We start from the raw sequence: 21383 nt of genomic DNA on the forward strand, positions 1-21383 counted from the left end.
GGGAAGAAAAAGCTTAGCGGAGAAAACGACAAGAGATCATTTTCGTTCTCTTTGTCTGTTTTGTTGGCGACTGGGACCAGCTTTCCCAGAAGAATGGAAAATAATCAGGCATCTTTGGAATGTCATAGATGAGCGGAAGGGGCCTGCTAGTTGTGTCACGTGATGCAAACTAGTCCCTTGGCAAGCACGTGTCCAGAAGCACTGGGGCAGCGGGGTTAGCAGTGAGGGAATGGACGATGGAGAACGAACGGATGATGGAGAAGGAACTGCCAAGACTCAGGATACTAGTGTGTCTTGCGGACTCAAACACTAGCATTTCCCCAGAGTTTCTTGCATTGTTAACTGTCATTTCTTGATAGGGTACGTTAGCGATGATAACCTGATAATGCCCCTCAGAAACATTGCTAAGAAATAAGTACCTTTTCTTTTTTTTCTTTTTCTTTTTTTTTTTTTTTGAGACAGAGTCTCCCTCTGTCGCCTAGGCTGGAGTGTGGTGGCGCGATCTCGGCCCACTGCGACCTCCACTTGCTGCTTTCAAGCGTTTCTCCTGTTTCCGCCTCCCAAGTAGCTGGAACTACAGGCGCCAACCACCACGCCCTGCTAATTTTTGTATTTTTAGTAGAGACGGGGTTTCACCATATTGGCCACGCTGGTCTCGAACTCCTGACCTTGTGATCTGCCCACCTCGGCCTCCCAAAGTGCTGGGATTACCAGCGTGAGCCACCGTGCCCGGCCATACTTTTTCTTTAATGTGAGGAGTTTGTGTACACCATCCTAGCAGCTATGTCACAAACACGTCAAAAATATGTGCTTTGTACCCCAGTCGTAGTTTAGTTCCGATGCATTTGTTGAATACGGTGTCCTCCTGTGAGGCTGCAACATGTTAAATTCACAAGTTTCATCTGGGCGTGGTGGCTCACGCCTGTAATCCCAGCACTTTGGGAGCCAAGGCCAGTGGATCTCCTGAGATCAGGAGTTCGAGACCAGCCTGGCAAACATGTTGAACCCCTGTCTCTACTAAAAATACAAAAATCAGCCGGACGTGTTGGTGCACACCTGTAATCCCAGCTACTAGGGAGGCTGAGGCAGGAGAAAGTCGCTTGAACCTGGCTAGTGGAGGTTTCAGTGAGCCGAGATCGCACCACTGCTCTCCAGCCTGGGCAATAGACTGAGGCTCTTGTCTCAAAAAAAAAAGAAAAAAAAAAAAAATCACAAGTTCAGCTTCTTCACATCTCTTTATACTTAAATCATTAAGATCTTACAACTTGAAAGAACGTGTTAAGTAATATATAATACTGTATCTCAGATAGGATGCCTGTAACAATTTGCCCCATGATTCACAAAATAATCTTTAAACATCAGGGATACAAGGAGACAGTTCTTTGCTTTCAAAATTTCTGATCTGGTTTTGGCGATAAGAATAGTATACATTAAATAATGCACTCTAACTCTACTTAATAGGCTTACTACTCTGATAGGCTAATGGCAGTTGTTCAAAGAAAGGAGCAATTTTAGAGTGGTAAGGAGATTTCTGCCAGACTTAAAAGCAACAAAGCGGCGGAGCACTGTGGCTCACGCCTGTAATCCCAGTACTTTGGGAGGCTGAGGTGAGCGGATCATAAGGTCAAGAGATCGAGACCATTCTGGTGGCTAACATGGTGAAACCCCATCTTAAAAAAAAAAAAAAAAAAAAAGAGATGTAAAACAAAAAGCAACAAAACATGTAGAGAAGTGGTAATTAAATTCTAGTCAGAGGAAATGATGTAAGCAGAGGCTTAACTATGGAAAAGACATATTCAAAACATTTAAATACGAGTTAAGGCAAGGCTGATTCTATGACTTACAAATAGTGATTATATTTTTGAGACGAGAAATCATTCATTAGAAAGTACCTAGAATAGACTAAACACAAATATATGCAGCTTTAGCAACAGTTATAGCTGAAGGCAGCAGATTCCTGTGTCTAAATTATGATAGAGACCATGTAAGTGGAATGGAGAGATCTTACAAGACTCCTTAGATAATGTAGTGAGTGACCAAACATGCCAGAAAATGTAAACAGTGATGTCCCGTCAGATTTGGAAACTAGAATGAGGGATAAACCAAACATTTAATATATCGCTGAGGCAAGCACTATGTTCTTCCTTTTAACCTTTTACTATGCCTGACAACCATTTAAGAGGTATTATTGTCACCAGGTTAAGTAACTTGCCCCAATAAGTGGTAGAGTCAGATACTAATCTAAATCTTTTTAAAAATTATTTTATTTTTAAAATTAGCCACATTCTTTTTTTTTTTTTTTTTTTTTTGAGACAGTCTCACTCTGTTGCCCAGGCTGGAGTGTAGTGGCACAATCACAGCTCACTGCAACCACTACCTCCCAGGTTCAAGCTATTCTCATGCCTCAGCCTCCCAAGTAGCTGGGACTACAGGCCTGTGTCACTGCACCTGGCTAGTTTTTGTATTCTCTTTAGTTTCAACATGTTGGCCAGGCTGGTCTCAGAACTCCTGGCCTCAACTGATCTGCCCACCTTGGCCTCCCAAAGTGCTGGGATTACAGGTGTGAACCACTGTGCCCAGCCAGTTTTTCTGGTTTCAAAGCAAATCGGCTTTTCACAACAGGCTAACATTGGAAGAAATAGTTGAGAGGGAAAACTAGTGTATAATTAGAGTCATGAATGATTACTGCATAGTTTTAGCATTTTTTTTTTACATTATTCAAACCATCTGGGCGTTTTTGACAGGAGCAGCATATTGGGCCAGAATCAACAGTTGTGCTAGTCTTTTTTTTTTTTTTTTTTTTTTTTTTTTTGAGAAGAAGGTGATCCTGAACTCCTGGACTCAAGCAGTTAATTTTTAAATTTTCTTGTAGAGATAAGGTCTCACTTTGTTGGCCAGGCTGTTCTTGAATTCCTGGCTTCAGGTGATCCTTCCACCTCAGACTCCTGAAGTGCTGGGATTACAGGTATTTCTGTTCATTTGTTTTTAATGCTTATGGCCTAGTCTCTGAGATTCTTGTTTTATTGGTCAGAGTAGGACCTAGACATGGTTATTTTTAAAAGCACATAAGGTGATTCTAATATGCAGCCAGGGTTGAGAACCAATGGATTAGATATTGTAACTCTTCATTAAAGAGACAAATTTCTTTTTCAGTTTATGACTTCTAATTAACTGGCTTACTTCTGCCTGAAATAGCCAGATACTAAATTTGAATTTTTCTTTTTCTTTTTTTTGTTTTCTTTATTTTATTTTATTTTTTTGAATTTTTATTTTTCAAATTGGTTATGCAACAAAAAGTCTTGAGCAAAATGGATGGGCATCCTGTATATGACTGTTGTAAGCCAGCCTATTAAAAACATTATATAGCTATTTAAAATCAAAACCAGTAGTAGTAATAAAAATTCATTATCACAATTACAGCTTCCTAAACTATTAAGCAATCCTATCCTCAACACTAAATCTAACAATGAGAAGAGATTCGGAGAGCTATTTTAATCAAAGAGCAAGCTCAGATTCTGTTTCAAATTCTTTATTATACATCATGGTTGCACAATTTGAGGCTGGTTAAATACAATTGGATTTCAAAATCTCTGAATATTTTCTAGATTACTACATGCAAGTGACCATGAAAATATTTGGCATTTAAAATTTCTGAAACTCTGAATAGGCACTTACATGAAGGAAAACATTACCATTCATAGATATCCACATGTAGAACAGATGCTCCAGCACATGGTACATGGACCCTTTTGCCGGTAAAGTTGGTTACTGACCATTTTATCAAAGTGCCATAGTAGTAAAACAGGTTTAAAGAAATGTAATTTGGGTTATTTAGCTTACTCATAAAGTAAGGTTAACTGACAAGACTTGCACTGAAGTATATATTAAAAAAAATTGGTACAAAACCCAATGAACCATAAGTGAAAGCAGTTTCCATACAGCAGGTTTCATTTTGGTTCCTACACTCCACATTTAGTGTATTTGCGATCAGACCCCATGCATATGAATGGATGACTGTAATCTTTTTTTACAGACTTTAAACAAATGACTTGAATTTAGTGTTAAAAAATTAAGAGACTGGATGAAGTTTCAATGTGAGTTTAAGTAGCCAAAGTTTGAGTTTAATAAACATGAAATTACCAGATCTAGATACTATACGCTTCACAAGTCCTCCTGAGTCCCCCATCCCAAAATTTTCCCCTGAAAAAGAGAATCAATTTGTGAAGTTAAGAAAATATTTGAATACACATGGCAAAAGATTAAATTGAAATATACAAATATGTTTCAAAATATTTATGGAAAAATGGTTTTAACAAATCTAAAATGCTAACCTAAGTCAACTCCACATTGCAGAAAACACACGACTGGAAAATAGCAAACCTGTTACTTAATATGGCTAAAAAAAAGAAACATAATCCCTTGTGGAAAGAAATTCAATAGTCATACCACAGAAGATCTCAAAGAGAATAAAATTCCGGAAGCCATGGAATGGTATTCAGAGCACCTACAGTGAAACATTCTATATGCATTTCTCAAATACATATGTAAAACAAATGTAGTTCTCGAAAATATTGAGGTGCCATGTTTTAAATCTCTGCAGGATGCAAGGGGCCACTCAGGGTTTCTAATTTTCTTTGAACATAAAATATTTAATTTTTTGCATGTAAAGAATAAGAGGTAATCATTAGCATGAAAAGAGAGAAGAAAAGGATTTATAATCAACATTATGCAGAAAGAAAGCAAAATTACAAATACCAGCTTACTCATGACAATTTTTCATGTTTATGCTGATGCATATCTGAGTACTTATCAGAGTATGAAGTTAAAAAAAAAAGGCAGCTTAAGAAAGTTCCAGTGTTTCAAAGAAAGCACTTTTAAAAATGTATATACATGAAAAGAACATTTCATTATATCATAAAATAAATGCAGTGCTGTTAAGATAAAGGAAGACTAATATATATGGAGTTTTGGCCTTTTTTCCCCCACTCCGGCTGCAACCATCTTTAACCTGCTGAACGTAATCTCAATGGTTACAGGAGTTTTTTACTCTTCTTTTTTCCTCCTGTTCAGTTCACATTTCAGGCTGTTCAGCAGATGCCTGTGATTCTGGAGATTCAAATCGCTGGTGAAAGTTTGTTCTCTGTTTCCTCAGTTTTTCAGGAGCTTTTCTCCATAAAATGATCTCCTAGAAAACAAATGCAAGATATTAACAAATTAATGTTTGATATGATGCCTTATCTCTTTGATGCCTTAAATTTTCACCATGGAAATCATGACTGCCCCTTTAATTTTAACCATAACACAATTAAATTCTTCCCTAAAAAAGCCCTCCTCTTTTCTAACTGATGCTGTTTCTTCCAATTCTAATCTTGACTGTTCCTCCTGCCTCCAGTGCTCCTACCACCAGCACCCATACATTTCCACCACCACCAATCCAATCTGGAAAGAAGTCCTATGATTACTTTAAGTAATTCCCCAAATCCATCCTTTCATTTCTGTTCCATTCCCCTCACTCAAGTTCAAGCTCTTGTCACTTAGATATTAAAACAGCTTCCTCAGAGGCAAGGGAGGCAGGGCGTTTTCTAACTAACCCTTCATTATCACTACCAGGTAAATCCTCTTAAACACTGCTTGGATTGCTCTTCAGCAGTTCTCAGTGCCTCCAGAATAAATTTCCAAACAGGTATTCATGCCTCTCTATAACCTTTATCCAATTTACCAACATCACTCTTTTCCCTCCCTAGAGCCTTTCCCCCACCAGACAAACTGAGTTACTCTGCCTCCAATGTAATCTAAATAAACTTGCCCTACATCTTCCCCAGTCTTCAAATCTCTATTTCTCTACCTAACTCTTACCCTTAACCAATCCACCCTGAGAACTTCCCTGTTCTAAATTCCTAAAATTATTAGCTTTGTGAAGTCATTATGGGGTTTTTTTTAAAACCCACATATCAAAACTTAAACATCCAAATGAGCACACATGAGAAATAACAGACTACCTCCATTAGTGCCATGATATGCAATTGATTTTGAAATTATAAAAATCATGTAATTAATTTTGAAGTTATAAATGACCTATTTTTAATTATACAACATTAGGATGGCAATACTAGAATAGGTTTTCTCTCTTCTAAATTACTGTCAAACTATTTTTTAAGTATTCTGTTAGTTTACATTTTCCTTTTTCCAGATATCTACAATGTGAGAACATGGAGGACAAATCATGTTTATAAAAGCTCGTTTTTGCATTTTTCACAGTATTTAGCACAGAATAATTTCTAACTTAGCTTTGAACACTCAACTGACATTCAACTACATATTTATTAATTTGATTCAGAATACGAAAGACCATTCTAATTACTATCTTCATTCAAAATTTACCAAAAGCTTTTAACTGATTTTCAAATGAGAACAACTTATAATGAACATTTTATACTTTAAAAAGTATTAGAGGTTGGGCATGGTGGCTCACACTTCTAATCCCAGCACTTTGGGAGGCCATGGCAGGTGGATCACTTTAGGCCAGGAGTTCGAGACCAGCCTGGCCAACATGGCGAAACCCTGTCTCTACAAAAAAGGATATACAAAAATTAGCCTGGCGTGGTGGCACATGCCTGTAATCCCAGCTACTTGAGAGGCTGAGGCACAAGAATCACTTGAACCTGGGAGGTAGAGGTTGCAGTGAGCTGCATCATTACACTCCAGCCTGGGCAACAGAGCAAGACTCTGACTCAAAAAACAAACAAAAATTATTAGAATTCAGTCATCTCATAGGCATTTATAACAGAAATGTTTAAAGGATAAATCAGCAAGGAACAGTGGTATGTGCCTGTACCTCCCAGCTACTCAGAAGGCTGTAACTGAAGGATTGCTTTGAAGACCCTCATCTCAAAATAATAATAATAATAATAATGTGTATTTGCTGATAAGAGAAAGATATTCAAGACACTACTGAGTAAAAATGCAAATTAAAGAATACAGCTGGGCACGGTGGCCCATGCCTATAATCACAGCACTTTGGGAGGCCAACATAGGCGATTGCTTAAGCCCAAGAGTTCAAGACTAGCTCAGGCAATATAGTGAGACTCTGTCTCTACAAAAAATTATAAACAGTAAGAAAAAACAGCAACATCCATAATATGATCTAAATACACGTACACACATTAGTTGCAATGGTGGTGAAAATTCTGCTGACCTTCATTCCTTATTCTTTATTGCCTTATTTTTTCTAAATAAGCAGCAGCTATTATTAAAAAAGAAAAATAAAAAACCTTGTAAGAGAAAACTAAAAGCCCTGAAAAATTATAGCTCACTCTGGAGTACTGCAGAATGATTGGGGAGGGATTTATCATAGGATCTATTCTCATCTACTTCTTTATGGATCATACCCACAGTGTTTTTATTTACTTAGAAACTCCCACTCACTCGGTACAATGAAGCTTAGAAAAGTGAGTGCTTTCAAGCTATTTTTAGATCTGCTGCAGAACACAGTATCAGCCTAAGTGGCACCATACCTGCTGTTTGAAGTACCTTCGGTCTTCCTCATCAACAAGCACTAAATTCAAAAAGTACCTTACTGAAAATTTTTTGTTCACATCTCTCATTGTTGGAGTTGGGTCATATCCTGCTAAAAATAATCTTATTGGAATTGATTCACCTGAAAGAAAAGGAATTTCCACTTAATTCTAAAGATGATTAAATACAGTCACTTAATAGGACTAAGCACTACAGAGTTGACACTAATGCTTCAGTTCTTCACTGGGCTAAATAATTCTTTGTTGTAGGGAGGGTCCTATCCTTTGTAGGATATTTAGCAGCAACCCTGGCCTCTACCCACTAGATACCAGTAGCACTCTCCAAGTGTAACAGCCGAAAATGTCTCTAGACAACACAAAATATCCACCGTGGGGCATAGTTGCCCCTAGACAAGAAACACTGTTCTAGAGCCAGAATACCTGGCTTCAAATCTAAACTCAACTACTTATTGACTGTGTGACCTTGGACAAATCACTTATTCATTGTTTTAAGTTCTTCACCTGTGAAGTGGGGAATAATAATAGTATTCACAAGGAATGTGCAAGAACTATATGGGTTAATATACTTAAAGAACTCAAACAGTGCCAACAGATAAGTGCTATATAAGTAGTTTTGGGCTAGATGCAGTGGCTCACGCCTGTAATCCCAGCACTTTGGGAGACTGACATGGGCGAATCACCTGAAGTCAGGAGTGCAAGACCAGCCTGACCAACATGGAGAAACCCCATCAGTACTAAAAATACAAAATTGGCCAGGCATGGTGGCGGGCACCTGTAATCCCAGCTACTCAGGAGGCTGAGGCAGGAGAATCACTTGAACCCGGGAGGCAGAGATTGTGGTGAGCCAAGATCGTGCCATTGCACTCTAGCCTGGGCAACAAGAGCAAAACTCCATCTCAAAAAAAAAAAGTAGTTTTTGTTATCTTCTTTCACAAAGTTTACCATAATTTCTAATCATGTGTATAAAGTTTTGAATATCTGTTACTCTTACATCCAAAGCTAAAAACGGACAGAATGATGACATTCTTTCATTACCAAAAAGACTGTTATTCAGATTCTCATTGCTTCTGTTTTCCTAAGGGTAATTATTCATATATTCTCTTTTGATTTTTTTTTTTTTTTTGAGATGGAGTTTTGCTCTGTCACCCAGGCTGGAATGCAATGGTATGATCTCAGCTTATTGCAGCCTCTACCTCCTGGGTTCAAGTGATACTCCTGCCTCAGCCTCCTGAGTAGCTGGGATTACAGGCACCTGCCACCACGCCCTGCTGATTATTATTATTATTTTTTTGTATTTTTAGTAGAGATGGGGTTTCACCATGTTGCCCAGGCTGGTCTCAAACTCCTGGCCTCAAGTGATCTGCCCACCTCAGCCTCCCAAAGTGTTGGGATTACAGGTGTGAGTCACCGTGCCTGGCCTGAATATTTTTTAACATAATTTTCTCATGCACACCAATTTAATGAAAGACATAAAACTCATAATTTACATAAAAATTGCTGGCTGCTGGAATTTTACAAAGTAATGTTACATAACACAAGAGAACACATACATGCATCATAAGGGACACAACCACCTAGCTCAAAGAATGACAGGTAGTTTTAGAGCACCTGAGATTACAATGCCTCATCTACACTTGGCTTTTAATAAATGGTACTGGCTTTGTGATGTAAGTATTAACAATGAAGAAAACCCAGACATAAATTTAAAATGATAAATACTGGCTTCATTGTGTCAGATACTGAAGATTAACTAGTAATGGAACTGCTTATTTTCTTGAGTGCTATAAAGACTCCAAAAACCCACAGGAATTAATGCTCAGCCATAATCCATTTTGTGGTCAGCAGGAGAGAAAATATTTACAAAGACAAACTATTGTATAATAGAAGACAATGAAAATATTACACATTCAAAACTAGAGAACAGATACATATAATTGTCTCTACTAAATTCTAAATTGAAACTGAAAAATTAAACCTTATTTCAGACTAGGAAGTATAATTACAGTTTTCTTTGCAGCTATACAAAGATGACCTCAAAAGCTACCATTATAAGAATAGTATTAAGAATTCAAAGATACTTTCACACTCTTAAAGAAATACAAACAAAACTGCCATAAACACTACCATTTACACTACACAAAAGAAGTAAATGAAAAGTGTGTTACCTTTTACTGGTGCACCATCCATTATTTCGTATTTGGCTATTGTTTCTGTTTCTGTTGTGGTACTGGGTCCTAGTGTAATAATGTAAATAACATTAATTTTTTTTTTTTTTTGAGACGGAGTTTCGCTCTTGTTACCTAGGCTGGAGTGCAATGGTGCGATCTCGGCTCACTGCAACCTCCGCCTCCTGGGTTCAAGCAATTCTCCTGCCTCAGCCTCCCAAGTAGCTAGGACTACAGGCACACGCCACCATGCCCAGCTAATTTTTGTATTTTTAGTAGAGACAGGGTTTCACCATGTTGACCAGGATGGTCTCGATCTCTTGACCTCATGATCCACCCGCCTTGGCCTCCCAAAGTGCTGGGATTATAGGCATGAGCCACCGCGCCCAGCCAATAACATTAATTTAAATATTCCTGAATATAATTACTAGCCTTATGCTTTCTTATTTTTCTACTACATTTTTTTTTTTAGAGATGGTATCTCACTGTCACCCAAACTAGAGTGCAGTGGTGCAATCATGGCTCACCGCAGCCTCAACCTCCTGGGCTTAAGCAATCCTCCTGTTTCAGCCTCCCAAGTAGCTGAGACTACAGGTGTGCACCACCATGTCTGGTTAATTTTTCAATTTTTGTAGCGATGGGTTCTCAGTATGTTGCCAAGGCTGGTCTTAAACCCCTGAACTCAAGCAATCTTCCCATCTAAGCCTGGAAATAAGCTGTTAACTACAGGTGTGCACTACCATGCCTGGCTAATTTATGTGTTTCACCATGATGCCCAGGCTGGTCTCGAACTCCTTGGGTTCAAGTGATCTGCCTGCCTCAGCCTCCCAGAGTAGTGGGATTATAGGTATGTGACTGCACCTGGCCAAAAATTTCTTTTTAAACAACAAAGGAGAATTTGAAGTTTAGGTTTTACTATTTTAAAATCACTTAAATTTACTAGCAGGTAAAAACATGAAGATTAAGAAATCACATATGGGGGTACATGTTCTCAGGACCTCTTGAGATTGTGCCTTGGGTAAGAATTTTATTTAAAATAATATTAATAAAAGAAATCAATGTTTTAAATTATGAATATTGACTATATTTTAAATTCTTATAAAGTGTTGCCTAAAATTATTTTCAGCAAAAAACCCAACAACGTTAAAGAAGACAAAGTGAATTTATATATTGAAATTAAAAAGCAGGGATGAACCAATAAATGCTATCAAGACAACTGGTCAGCCACCTGGAAAAAAGGAAAGGTGATACACACCTAACATGTTACATCACAACACATTTCAAGTGAATTAAAATTTCAAAAACAAAACAAAATCCCCAATTTATTACTTAAGTAGAATCAAGCACAAAAAATTATTTTTAGAAAACTTCAATGTGAAAAACACCTTTCTAACCATGGCATAACACCCAGAGGCCATAAAATGAAAAACTAATACATTTGACTTCATAAACATCTAGAACTCTACATGGCATAAAACACCACAAACAAGACAAACAAGGAAAATTTTTGCTATCCTTAATATTAGAAAAAGGAATTGAGGGCCCAATGGCTCACACCTGTAATCCCAGCAATTTGGGACATTGAGGCAGGAGGATCGCTAATCCAGGAATTCAAAACCAGCCTGAGCAACATAGTTACAGCCTGTCTCTACAAAAAATAAAAAATTAGCTGGGTGTGGGGGGATGCACCTGTGGTCCTAGCCACCCAAAACGCTGAGGTCGGAGGACTGCTCGAGCCCAGGAGTTCAAGGCTACAGTGAGCCATAATTGTACCATTCCACTCCAGCCTAGCGACAGTGTGAGACCCTTGTCTCAAAAAAAAAGGTGGAGGGGAATTGATTTCTCTAATATATAGTTTCTACACATAAGTAAGAAAAAGAATATAATAGTCCAATAGAAAACAGGGCAAAGAATATGAATAGTTTACAGAAAATAAAAATTGTTTCCATTCGCATGAAGAGATGTTCATCCTCACCTCAATAAGAAAACTGAAAATTAAAACTACAATGGAATACATTAATTAGCTTGATTGTGGTAATCATTTCATAATATATACATTCCATCATACACAGTGAATATATACAATTTTTATTTGCCAATTATACCTCAATAAAGCAGTGGGGGAAAAAGAATCCATAAGAAACATCTCAAAACTGCAATGGAGTACTATCTTGCCCTTACCCATTAGACTGGCTAAAAGTTTTTAACAGCATTGTGCTCATGAGAATATGGAGGAAAAGAGGCACTCTCCTACATTCATTGCTGATAGCAATGCAAACCAGTATAATCCCTAAAAAGGACTTACTGATAACATGCATCAAGTTTATAAATGGCCAGGTACAATGGCTCATGCCTATAATCATAACACTTTGGGAGGCAGAGGTGGGAGGATAGCTTGAGCCCAGGAGTTTGAGACCAGCCTTGGCAACATAGTGAGACCCTGTTCTCCACAAAAAGGTAGAAGAATTACAAATAAATATACTGTTTAACCCATGAATTCCACTTCTAAGATTTCATCTTGGACACATGTCTGTACATGTGTAAAATGGTATTATTTATAATAGCAAAAGACTGGAAACAACCTGTATGTCCACAAACAGTAGACTGGTTCAATTCCACAGTGTATCAAAAAATGGAAAATTATTAAAAAGATAAAGTATTCTACACACTGGTATGGAAAGTTCTCTAAGATGCACTAGTAAGTGGTAAAGCAAAGTATGCATTATACACCACCATTTAAGTAAAAAGGGGTGTGTGTTATACATAGGTACTTGCTTGTATGTGTAACTAACTAGAAAGTTTTGTTCTTGTTTTTTTGGAGTGCTCTCACTGTGTTGCCCAGGCTGAAGTGCAATGGCTATTCACAGGCACAATCCCACTACTGATCAGCTCCACTGAGAATTTTTAAATCTATATTACCTATGAGTAGCTAGAATACAGAAATAAGATACTGTTTACTGTATATTCTTTTACATTTTATTTTTGAACCATGTGAATTTATTACCTATTCAAAAATTAATTTTTTATAAAAAATAAATCCTGAACAATCAAAAATTAATTTTTAAAAAAAGCATTAAATAACTTACGGCCAGCAAATTTTTTTTTTTTGAGATGGAGTCTTGCTCTGTCACCCAGGCTGGAATGCAGTGGTGCAATATTGGCTCACTGCAGCCTCCACACCTCCCAGGTTCAAGCAATTGTCCTGCCTCAGCCTCCCCAGTAGCTGGGACTACAGGCACCTGGCTAATTTTTTGTAGAGATGGGGTTTCATCATGTTAGCCAGGATGGTCTCCATCTCCTGATCTCATGATCCACCCACGTCAGCCTCCCAAAGTGCTAGGGTTACAGGCGTAAGTCACTGCATCCAGCTGCCAGCAATATTAAGTAGCAAAATCAGGACTCAATGTGGTATCAAATTAATTATGTTTGAACAATATTTTAAGATTTTTAAAATGTCAACTAAAACAATGAATTTTAATTTACAAACTCTTTTCAACTTACCAATTCCTGTGATCTCTTTTTTGATCAGCTGTAACTCCATATGTTGTATTTTTATTCTTACTAATAAGAAGTAAATTTTTCCAACGATCACATCCTTTAAATGATACCTATTGAGAAAGAACATATCTCACTAAATATCAGTTTAAAAACAAGCAAAAAGAGTGAAATACGTCCTAAAAGACTTTGACAGATATATTTAGTCTAATTATTTAAGAATACAATTTTCAGGCCAGGCATAGTACTCCTAGCACTCTGGAAGGCCGGGCCAGGCAGATCACTTGAGGTCAGGAGTTCAAGATCATACTGGCCAAGATGGCAAAACCCTGTCTCTATTGAAAATACAAAAATTAGCTGGGCGTGCTGGCACATGCTTGTGATCCCTGCTACTTGGGAGGCTGAGGCGGGAGGACTGCTTGAACCCAGGAGATGAAGGCTGCAGTGAGTCAAGATCACACCACTGCACTCCAGCCTGGGTGACAGAGCAAGACTCCATCTCACAAAAAAAAAAAAAAAAAAAAAAGCAAGCAAGAAAGAAAAAAAGTACTATTTTGAGCTCTTTCCCAGCCACAGCTGAGTTGCATGGAGGTGCCGGCTTGGGCACATTCAAGATTCAGTTTCACTCACCTCCATAGCTGAGGAAGGCATTGCTGCTGGAGATATAATGACATTAATACTGCTTTACAAGAGGTGCTGAAGACCACCCTCATCCATGATGGCTTAACATGTGGAGTTCACAAAGCTGCCAAAGCCTTAGACATGCACCAAACTCATCTTTGTGTGCCTACAGCTAACTGTGATGAGCCCATGTATGGTAAGTTGATGGAGGCCCTCTGTGGTGAACCCCTGCTGATGACAACAAGAAACTGGGGAATGGGTGGGCCTCTATAAAATTTACAGTGAGGGGAAACGTCATAAAGTGGTTGGTTGCAGTTGTGTAGTAGTTACAAACTATGGCAAGGAGTCTCAGGCCAAGGATGTCACGGAAGAATACTTCAAATGAACAAACAAAACTTTGGCTCACCAAAAAAAAAAAAACCAAAAACCAAAAAACAACAACCACCATTCTGATTACTCATATTGTTTAGTGTTCCTTTTTTTCAAAAAAGTATTCATCATTTCACTATGCAAATAAGGAATCAAACTTTTACTTGACCATCAATGTACCTCAGATGGAATAATTAGCCTGGTTAACTGTTGTTCCAGCTGGGCTCACAGGATTGCTTGAGCCCAGGAGTCTGAGAACAGCCTGAGCAACAGAGGGAGATGTAATCTCTACTAAAATTTAGCTGGATGGTGCAAAATTTGTGGCTCATGTCTGTGGTCCTATCTACTCAGGAGGCTGAGGTGAGAGGATAGCTTGAGCCTAGGAGATTCAGGCTGCAGTGACCCATGATTGTGCATTCCAGAGCCTGGGTGACAGAGCAAGACGCTTTCTCAAAAAAAAAAAGGTTGATATATTTGGTGTATGACGATATTTTCAACTTTTTTTTTTTTTTTTTTTTTGAGATAGAGTCTTGCTCTGTCACCAGGCACCAGGCTGGAGTGCAGCAGCACGATCTCGGCTCACTGCAACCTCCACCTCTCAGGTTCAAAATTTTATATATTAATATATACAATATATATTATATATACATATATGTATATATAATTTAAGATTCTGAAGGCATGTATATTACATTTTGGTGATATAAACCTGGGAGTGACAACCAAGAAAAATAAACCCCAGAAAACTGGGGTAGGAGGGAGATAATACAAGGTACACCCATTTCTTCAACAAATGAACTTTAATAAAAAAATAGAAGGGAAACTTGTAAGTTAAAAAATTTAAGAGTCAAACAACCAAATCCAATGTATGGTGCTTATTTAGACATTGATATGAACAAAGCATGTGAAAAAAGAAAGGCATCCGTGAGCCAATTAGGGAAATGTGAATGTTGCCTGGTTATATGAAGATATTAAGGAATTACTAATATTTTTAGATATAATAGTATTGTAGTTGTATGTAGAATGATGTAACTTTTTAAAACTTTTTTTTCTGAATAGACACATAAAACGAGCTTGCCATTTAACATCTAACTAAGGAATGTATAAACTCAATACATAATTGCATCCTTTACAGATAACCAGTTAACAATATGCTAAATATCACTGCAGGCTTTTCTATTCATATCAAAATACATTAGCAATTTACAGAAATAAAATAGTACTATGCCTGCTGTTTTTATGGCTAACTTTTTCACTTAATAATACGTCATGGATATGCTCTGGAGAATTAAATACACATCTCTCAATTTTTTTTTTTTGAGATGGAGTCTCGCTCTGTCGCCCAGGCTGGAGAGCAGTGGTGCAATCTCAGCATACTGCAACCTCTGCCTCCCAGGTTCAAGCAATTCTCCTCCTTCAGCCTCCTGAGTAGCTGGGATTACAGGCACACACCACCATGCCCGGCTAAATTTTGTATTTTTAGTAGAGGCAGGGTTTCACTATGTTGGCCAGGTTGGTCTCAAACTCCTCACCTCAGGTGATCCACCCACCTCAGCCTCCCAAAGTGCTGGGATTACAGGCATGAGCCACTGTACAGAGGCTCAATCTTTTTAACTCTTCTTTAGCATTCCACAGTATGGCTGGACCATAATTTATTTAACTGTATAATAGCAGTCGGCATTTACTGGCAGTCTTTTGTTCTTATAAGTAATGTTTCTGAGAACATCTTAGTCCATGTATAACATGATAGATACAACTTCCCATAGATTATATTGAAGCAAATTCCAGACATACAATTGATAAAATGATACATAATTTTATGGGTTAAATTAAATGTCTGGAATTTGCTTCAATATAACCTATGGGGAGCATAAGAAATGAATATTTATATTTGAGAGATAAAATAGAGATAAAACAAACTGGATCGTGTGCTGATAACTGTTGGAGCTGGGCAATGGGTACATGATTCATTATATTGTTCAAGTATACTGCTCAAATATTTTAGTGTCTGTTTGAAATTTCCCATAATAAAGTTTAAAAAGGCATTAAACAATAAACAAAATATGAGCCAGTTTTGTAAAAATACAACATACATAAACATATATACCTTCCTCAACCCCCAAGTAGAGATATACAGGGGATATTAACAGTGGTTAAGCGGTAAAGGTGAAAATACATGAAAAGAGATGGCCAAGATGAGGTAATGTAAAGCCAGTAAGATAAACTGTAACAGTCACAATAGGATTGGCTACCTTCTGAGATGGTGACATCCTCTACAAAAAGTGGCCAAGCAGAGATTTACCAGGAATAGAACATAAAAGACAGCTTAATTGGGTGGAAGCCAGACCAAACTCCTAAGATTTCTTTTAGCTCTGAGATCCTGTTGATCTGTTAACATCAGATTAATGTCACTTCTATCCTTACTTTGACCAACTAACAAAGACCTGAAAAGCAAATTTTTGAATTTTTCCTGAATAACTTATCTGTGAAAGGTACTTACTTTGATTTATTATATTCAAATTCTATATGTAGACAATCTTCAATGCCCACTTCCATCTTAATAGAGTTGTTAACATCAGGATAGGTGGCAAGCTGGTGAACAATAAGATCATATTCTTTTACCAAATCTGTCAGTCTTCTCACTATTGTCACTTTAAGAAAATACCTACAAAATTAAAAGAGAGGATGAGTTAAATCACCTGTAATAAATTTTCATGTTTTAAATCAGCAAACATTAACTGCAACTCAGCCTTCTCCTTCTTGCTGGAACTCCTTTGGGATCAACACACTTCATTACTTCACAAAGGAGTTTAATGCCCCCAACGAAGAAAAAAAAATATGAAGTTCAACTTTAAAAATAGAGTAAATACTTTACAGATGAGTTTGGAGGGCTGTCATCAAGCCTACTTGAAGAAACCGCTCCAGATCATTTAAGGAACTGCTACTTGAAATTTGGGTTGTCAAACCCAGTTCCAGATAGATAATACCAAGTTAAACAGAGAAAGCAAAATCTCAGATTTGATGCATTCGGATTAATATCCTCAAATGCCCTGGACATCCCTGACTTCCTGTATGCATACTTGGTGAAGGGAAAGGTCACTAAATTGAGAGTTTAGAAAACCAGGTTCCATCTACGGCCATACCACCCTGAATGCGCCCGATCTCGTCAGAAAACCAGGTTCCTACTCCAGTTCTGCCATCCACTACCTGTGTCATTTTAGGTATATCGGAGCCTCTCTGGTACTCCAGATTACTTCTGAACCATATATTAAATGAGATTTTTCTGGAAAATTAGTGGATTTAGAAGGTAATTCAGTTTACATGACAAATAAGTACATAAGGGACAATTCATACCAGGGAAGTGTATAACTGGCATGTCTCATAACAATGTTGTCTAACTCTATAATGTTAGAAAGCTCTACTACCTCAGATCAGAGGTATCTGACAAAGTATGCGACAGAATTTTTTTTTTAAGACAAGATTTCGCCATGTTGGCCAGGTTGCTTTTGAACGCCTGACCTCAGGTCGCCCGCCTGCCTCGGCCTCCCAGAGTGCTGGGATTACAGGCATGAACCACTGAGCCCGGACTGACAGAATTTTTAAAAACCTTAAGTCTTCCAATCTAGAATTATAATTAGAGGTTCAAATAAGATATCAACAGTAGTCATTACTTCCTGGTTTTGATTCTGTTTACAGTTTATAATACACATTCATACCTCAAACGGACATTGGCACCGATGTAAGATTCATATGGCTTTTCAACTTGCATGAATTCAAAATCATAACTTCTGCTCTGAGTCAGTTCTCCAGGTAAGGCTAGTTCTTTCACTAGGTTTACAAATTCATGAGTATTACTCTTGTCATTGAAAAGTTCTAAGAAATTTTAAAAGGCAAAAAGACCAATTAATTAATATCCATTTCAATAAAACCCAAACGTCTACTCCGAACACAAACAATTTTTACCAAAAGAATTACTGGGTTTGTCTCTACTTTAATAAACTAGACCTATGCTCTGAATTCCATTATCCCTTTTATAATTATACTCCATGTATAATTATAAGATTTCAAGTGGCACAGCACAATGAAAGTTTGTATTAAAAATAAGTTCATTCCTTTGATGTAGTTGGGGCTATCCCACTATGAAGCCATTTGACAGGTACCAGCAATTATTTGAACTTCCCCCAGACAAGGCAAAAATTTTGTTTTACTTTAGTTAGGCAAACATATTACCTTCATAAAACTACAAAACACAAAAAACTAAAACCAACTATTGATTACTACGACTTGCCTCTCAGAATAGATTACACTCTCTGTCAGAACAGATATATAAACAAATATCTACCCATCCAACTCTAATACTTTAAAAATGAACAGTGAAACTTAGAAAGCTAGATTTTAAGCCTAGTTATGTAGACAGTATTATAAAGACATATTTTCTCTTCTCTTTTCTGAATTTGTAGTACAGAAAGATTTATATACAGTTTAACTCCCTAATAAATCAAGCATGTATCTGAAATAACATATGGAAATGTACATAAGTTGATCTAAGTCAAGAAGAAATTACACCTTTCTCACATGGAGTTTTGTGTTGACACAGGTGAGTCTGGCTACAGGCACACACTAGATCAGGAAAACAAATGGCATGGGTAATTAGAAAATGAAGAATGAAGATGAGGCTGCTAATTAATTATAAGAAAGATGGTGAAAAATGTAGGGAGATGAAAATTTCAGTAGGTCAACTAATTTCTTTGAATTATTTTTCAAGGCTCATAGTTGACTGTAACTCCTTTCATTTTCAGTAAAGAAGTCCAATAACAAATAAAGGTAGATAAGTTAAATATCATTTCATATAAGTCAAAGAAACAATTTAATAATTATAAAGTAAGTCCTCTCTTTTACTATGCAAAATCCATTCCTTCCTTCTACAAAGCTAAGCTCTAATTCAATTATTTTGGTTAAAATTAAACCCTCTTCAAATTCAGTTATCAAAGAAAAAAAAAGTAATACTATTTTAAAACTCACCAATTTGACCTACAAATTCAATTCTAATTCCTTGGTGCTCTAGCCTCTTTCCAGGTTGCTTAAAGGCTAGGTTTACCTGCCAAAACATGAAATTATAAGAGATGTTAACAATCCTTTGAGTGGGCCTACTAGTAGCTTCCTTTCAGATGAATGCAATATATAAGTATTTCAGGTATTCATTTATGAAGTTTGAGACACCACCACATACCTAAATCAAGATGATGTTATAGCACCAGAGAAGGTGTAATTTATTTATACACAATCATGGGTGAACCTATTACATACATCAACACAAAGTCTGCTTTGTTAAGAAGGAATCCTTAATAGTTGGAGAACTATAAAAAGACTCAAATAAAGGAACAGCCTTCAACTATTCATATGTGCTTTCTGGTCAAATAGTTAAATAATTCTATGACTAATAAAAGCATTTTACTGTGAGGTAATTACTAATTTCAAGAACTGACCTAAAAACAGATGCAATTCTAGGACATTTAAATCAACCAAGACTAACATCCACACAACTAGGACTATATTATGGACAATGCTCAGAAATTTGTGGGTGAAATCATAGCTTTATACTTAATTGTACTTGAGGTATCACTTTCAGTTTTTTGTAACCAATATATTATTGTAATCCCTAACCTTAAAAGAAATGCCTCTTGTCCCAAGTCTGCTACCTAACATAAAAACAGAATGCCTAAAGATTTAAATTCAATTATGATTTATCTTACATATTTCCCCTCCCCCAGAAAGGAAGGACTCTGTTGCTCAGGCTAGAGCACAGTGGCACAATCATAGCTTACTGCAGCCTCAACCTCTTGGGTTCAAATGATCCTCCTTCCTCAGCTTCCCAAAGAGCTAGAATTACAGGCATGAGCTACTGCACCTGGCCATCATCTTACACACTTTCGAAATAAAATATGTAATCTCAAAATCCCTAAATTAATATATCTGCCAAGTGGAAATCTTAATATATATATTAAGAGACAGAGTCTCACTCTGTCACCCAGGCTGGAGTACAGTGACATGATTATTGCTCACTACAGCTTTGAAGCCCTAGGGTTAAGTAATCCTCCTGTCTCAGCCTCCAAGTAGCTGGGACTATAGGGATACAGAACTATGCCAGGCTAATTAAAAAAAGATTTTCTGTAGAAATGCAGTCTCACTATATTACCCAGGCTGGTCTCAAACTTCTGGCCTCAAGCAATTCTGCCACTTCGGACTCCCAAAGTGCTGCGCTTACAGACATAAGCCACTGTGCTGGCCACAAACTTATCTTTAAGATCTACAAATAATTCTTCTGTTTTTTTTTTTGTTGTTGTTTTAGATGGAGTTTCACTCTTGTTGCCCAGGCTAGAGTGCAGTGGCATGATATTGGCTCACTGCAACCTTGATCTCCCAAGTTCAAGCAGTTCTCCTGCCTCAGCCTCACAAGTAGCTGGAATTACAGGCATGTGCCACCACACCCAGCTAATTTTGTATTTTTAGTAGAGACGAAGTTTCACCATGTTGCTCAGGCTGGTCTCAAACTCCTGACCTCAGGTGATCCACCTTGCCCTCCCAAAGTCTTGGGATTATAGGCATGAGCTACCGTGCCCGGCCAGATCTACAAAGAATTCTATCATTTGGCTACACCACCATTTACCTGCTGAATTCCCTGTATGGTCATATAGGTTGTTTCTCAGTTGTTCTTTCTTGATAACACTCTTCTTCCCTAAATATTACCTGAGACAGTCAAGGATACAACTTCACACTGCATGGCGTAGGAGCCAGGGTTCTCTTTAAGTACCATTAGTTCACTGTGAGATGACCAGGGTCTAGACTCAAAATCAGCCTTCCCTATGATGGGTGTTTCTCTGCATGTGTTTACAGTCCTACCTGGTTCCCATTCTCTAAGGTTCTGATTGTATTCTGTATATTCATTTATTCATTGCTCACTCAATGTACCCATCCCTGTGCTAGCTACTATTGAGGTGTAGTCTTTGAGGATATAATCTTACCCTCAAAGAGCAGAGAAGTCAGAAAAAGGAAAGAAAAAGCAGAGAATCAGGTAAAATCTCAATATACTGACCAGGCTGGTCTCAAACACTCGGTCTCAAGCAATCCTTCTGCCTCAAGATACCACATCCAGACAAATATATAACTTTTAAATTTGAGAAATATATCTGTAAACTAT

The 21383-nt window shown here is 37.4% G+C and overlaps 1 protein-coding gene and 1 pseudogene across 3 annotated transcripts in view; one reads left to right on the forward strand and one right to left on the reverse strand.

The window, feature by feature from the left end:
• Positions 1–3513: 3513 nt before the first annotated feature.
• VPS26A (VPS26 retromer complex component A) overlaps positions 3514–21383 on the reverse strand; it is a 50287-nt gene continuing 32417 nt past the window's right edge. For 2 of the 3 annotated variants that reach the window (XM_002756291.5, XM_035268142.3), the window contains exons 3-9: positions 19208–19283; positions 17902–18058; positions 16686–16850; positions 13202–13308; positions 9701–9769; positions 7515–7657; positions 3514–5185 (exon numbers count right to left, since the gene is read on the reverse strand). In XM_002756291.5, coding sequence (XP_002756337.1) covers positions 5072–5185; positions 7515–7657; positions 9701–9769; positions 13202–13308; positions 16686–16850; positions 17902–18058; positions 19208–19283 — 831 coding nt within the window. In that variant the 3' untranslated portion in view covers positions 3514–5071. The remainder of the gene's footprint in view (positions 5186–7514; positions 7658–9700; positions 9770–13201; positions 13309–16685; positions 16851–17901; positions 18059–19207; positions 19284–21383) is intronic. The other variant, XM_078345694.1, reaches the window with a different exon arrangement.
• On the forward strand, positions 13821–14312 carry LOC108587792 (small ribosomal subunit protein eS12 pseudogene; annotated as a pseudogene).

This window comes from Callithrix jacchus, chromosome 12 (assembly GCF_049354715.1).
Source record: "Callithrix jacchus isolate 240 chromosome 12, calJac240_pri, whole genome shotgun sequence".
In the NCBI taxonomy this organism is placed as follows: Eukaryota; Metazoa; Chordata; class Mammalia; order Primates; family Cebidae; genus Callithrix; species Callithrix jacchus.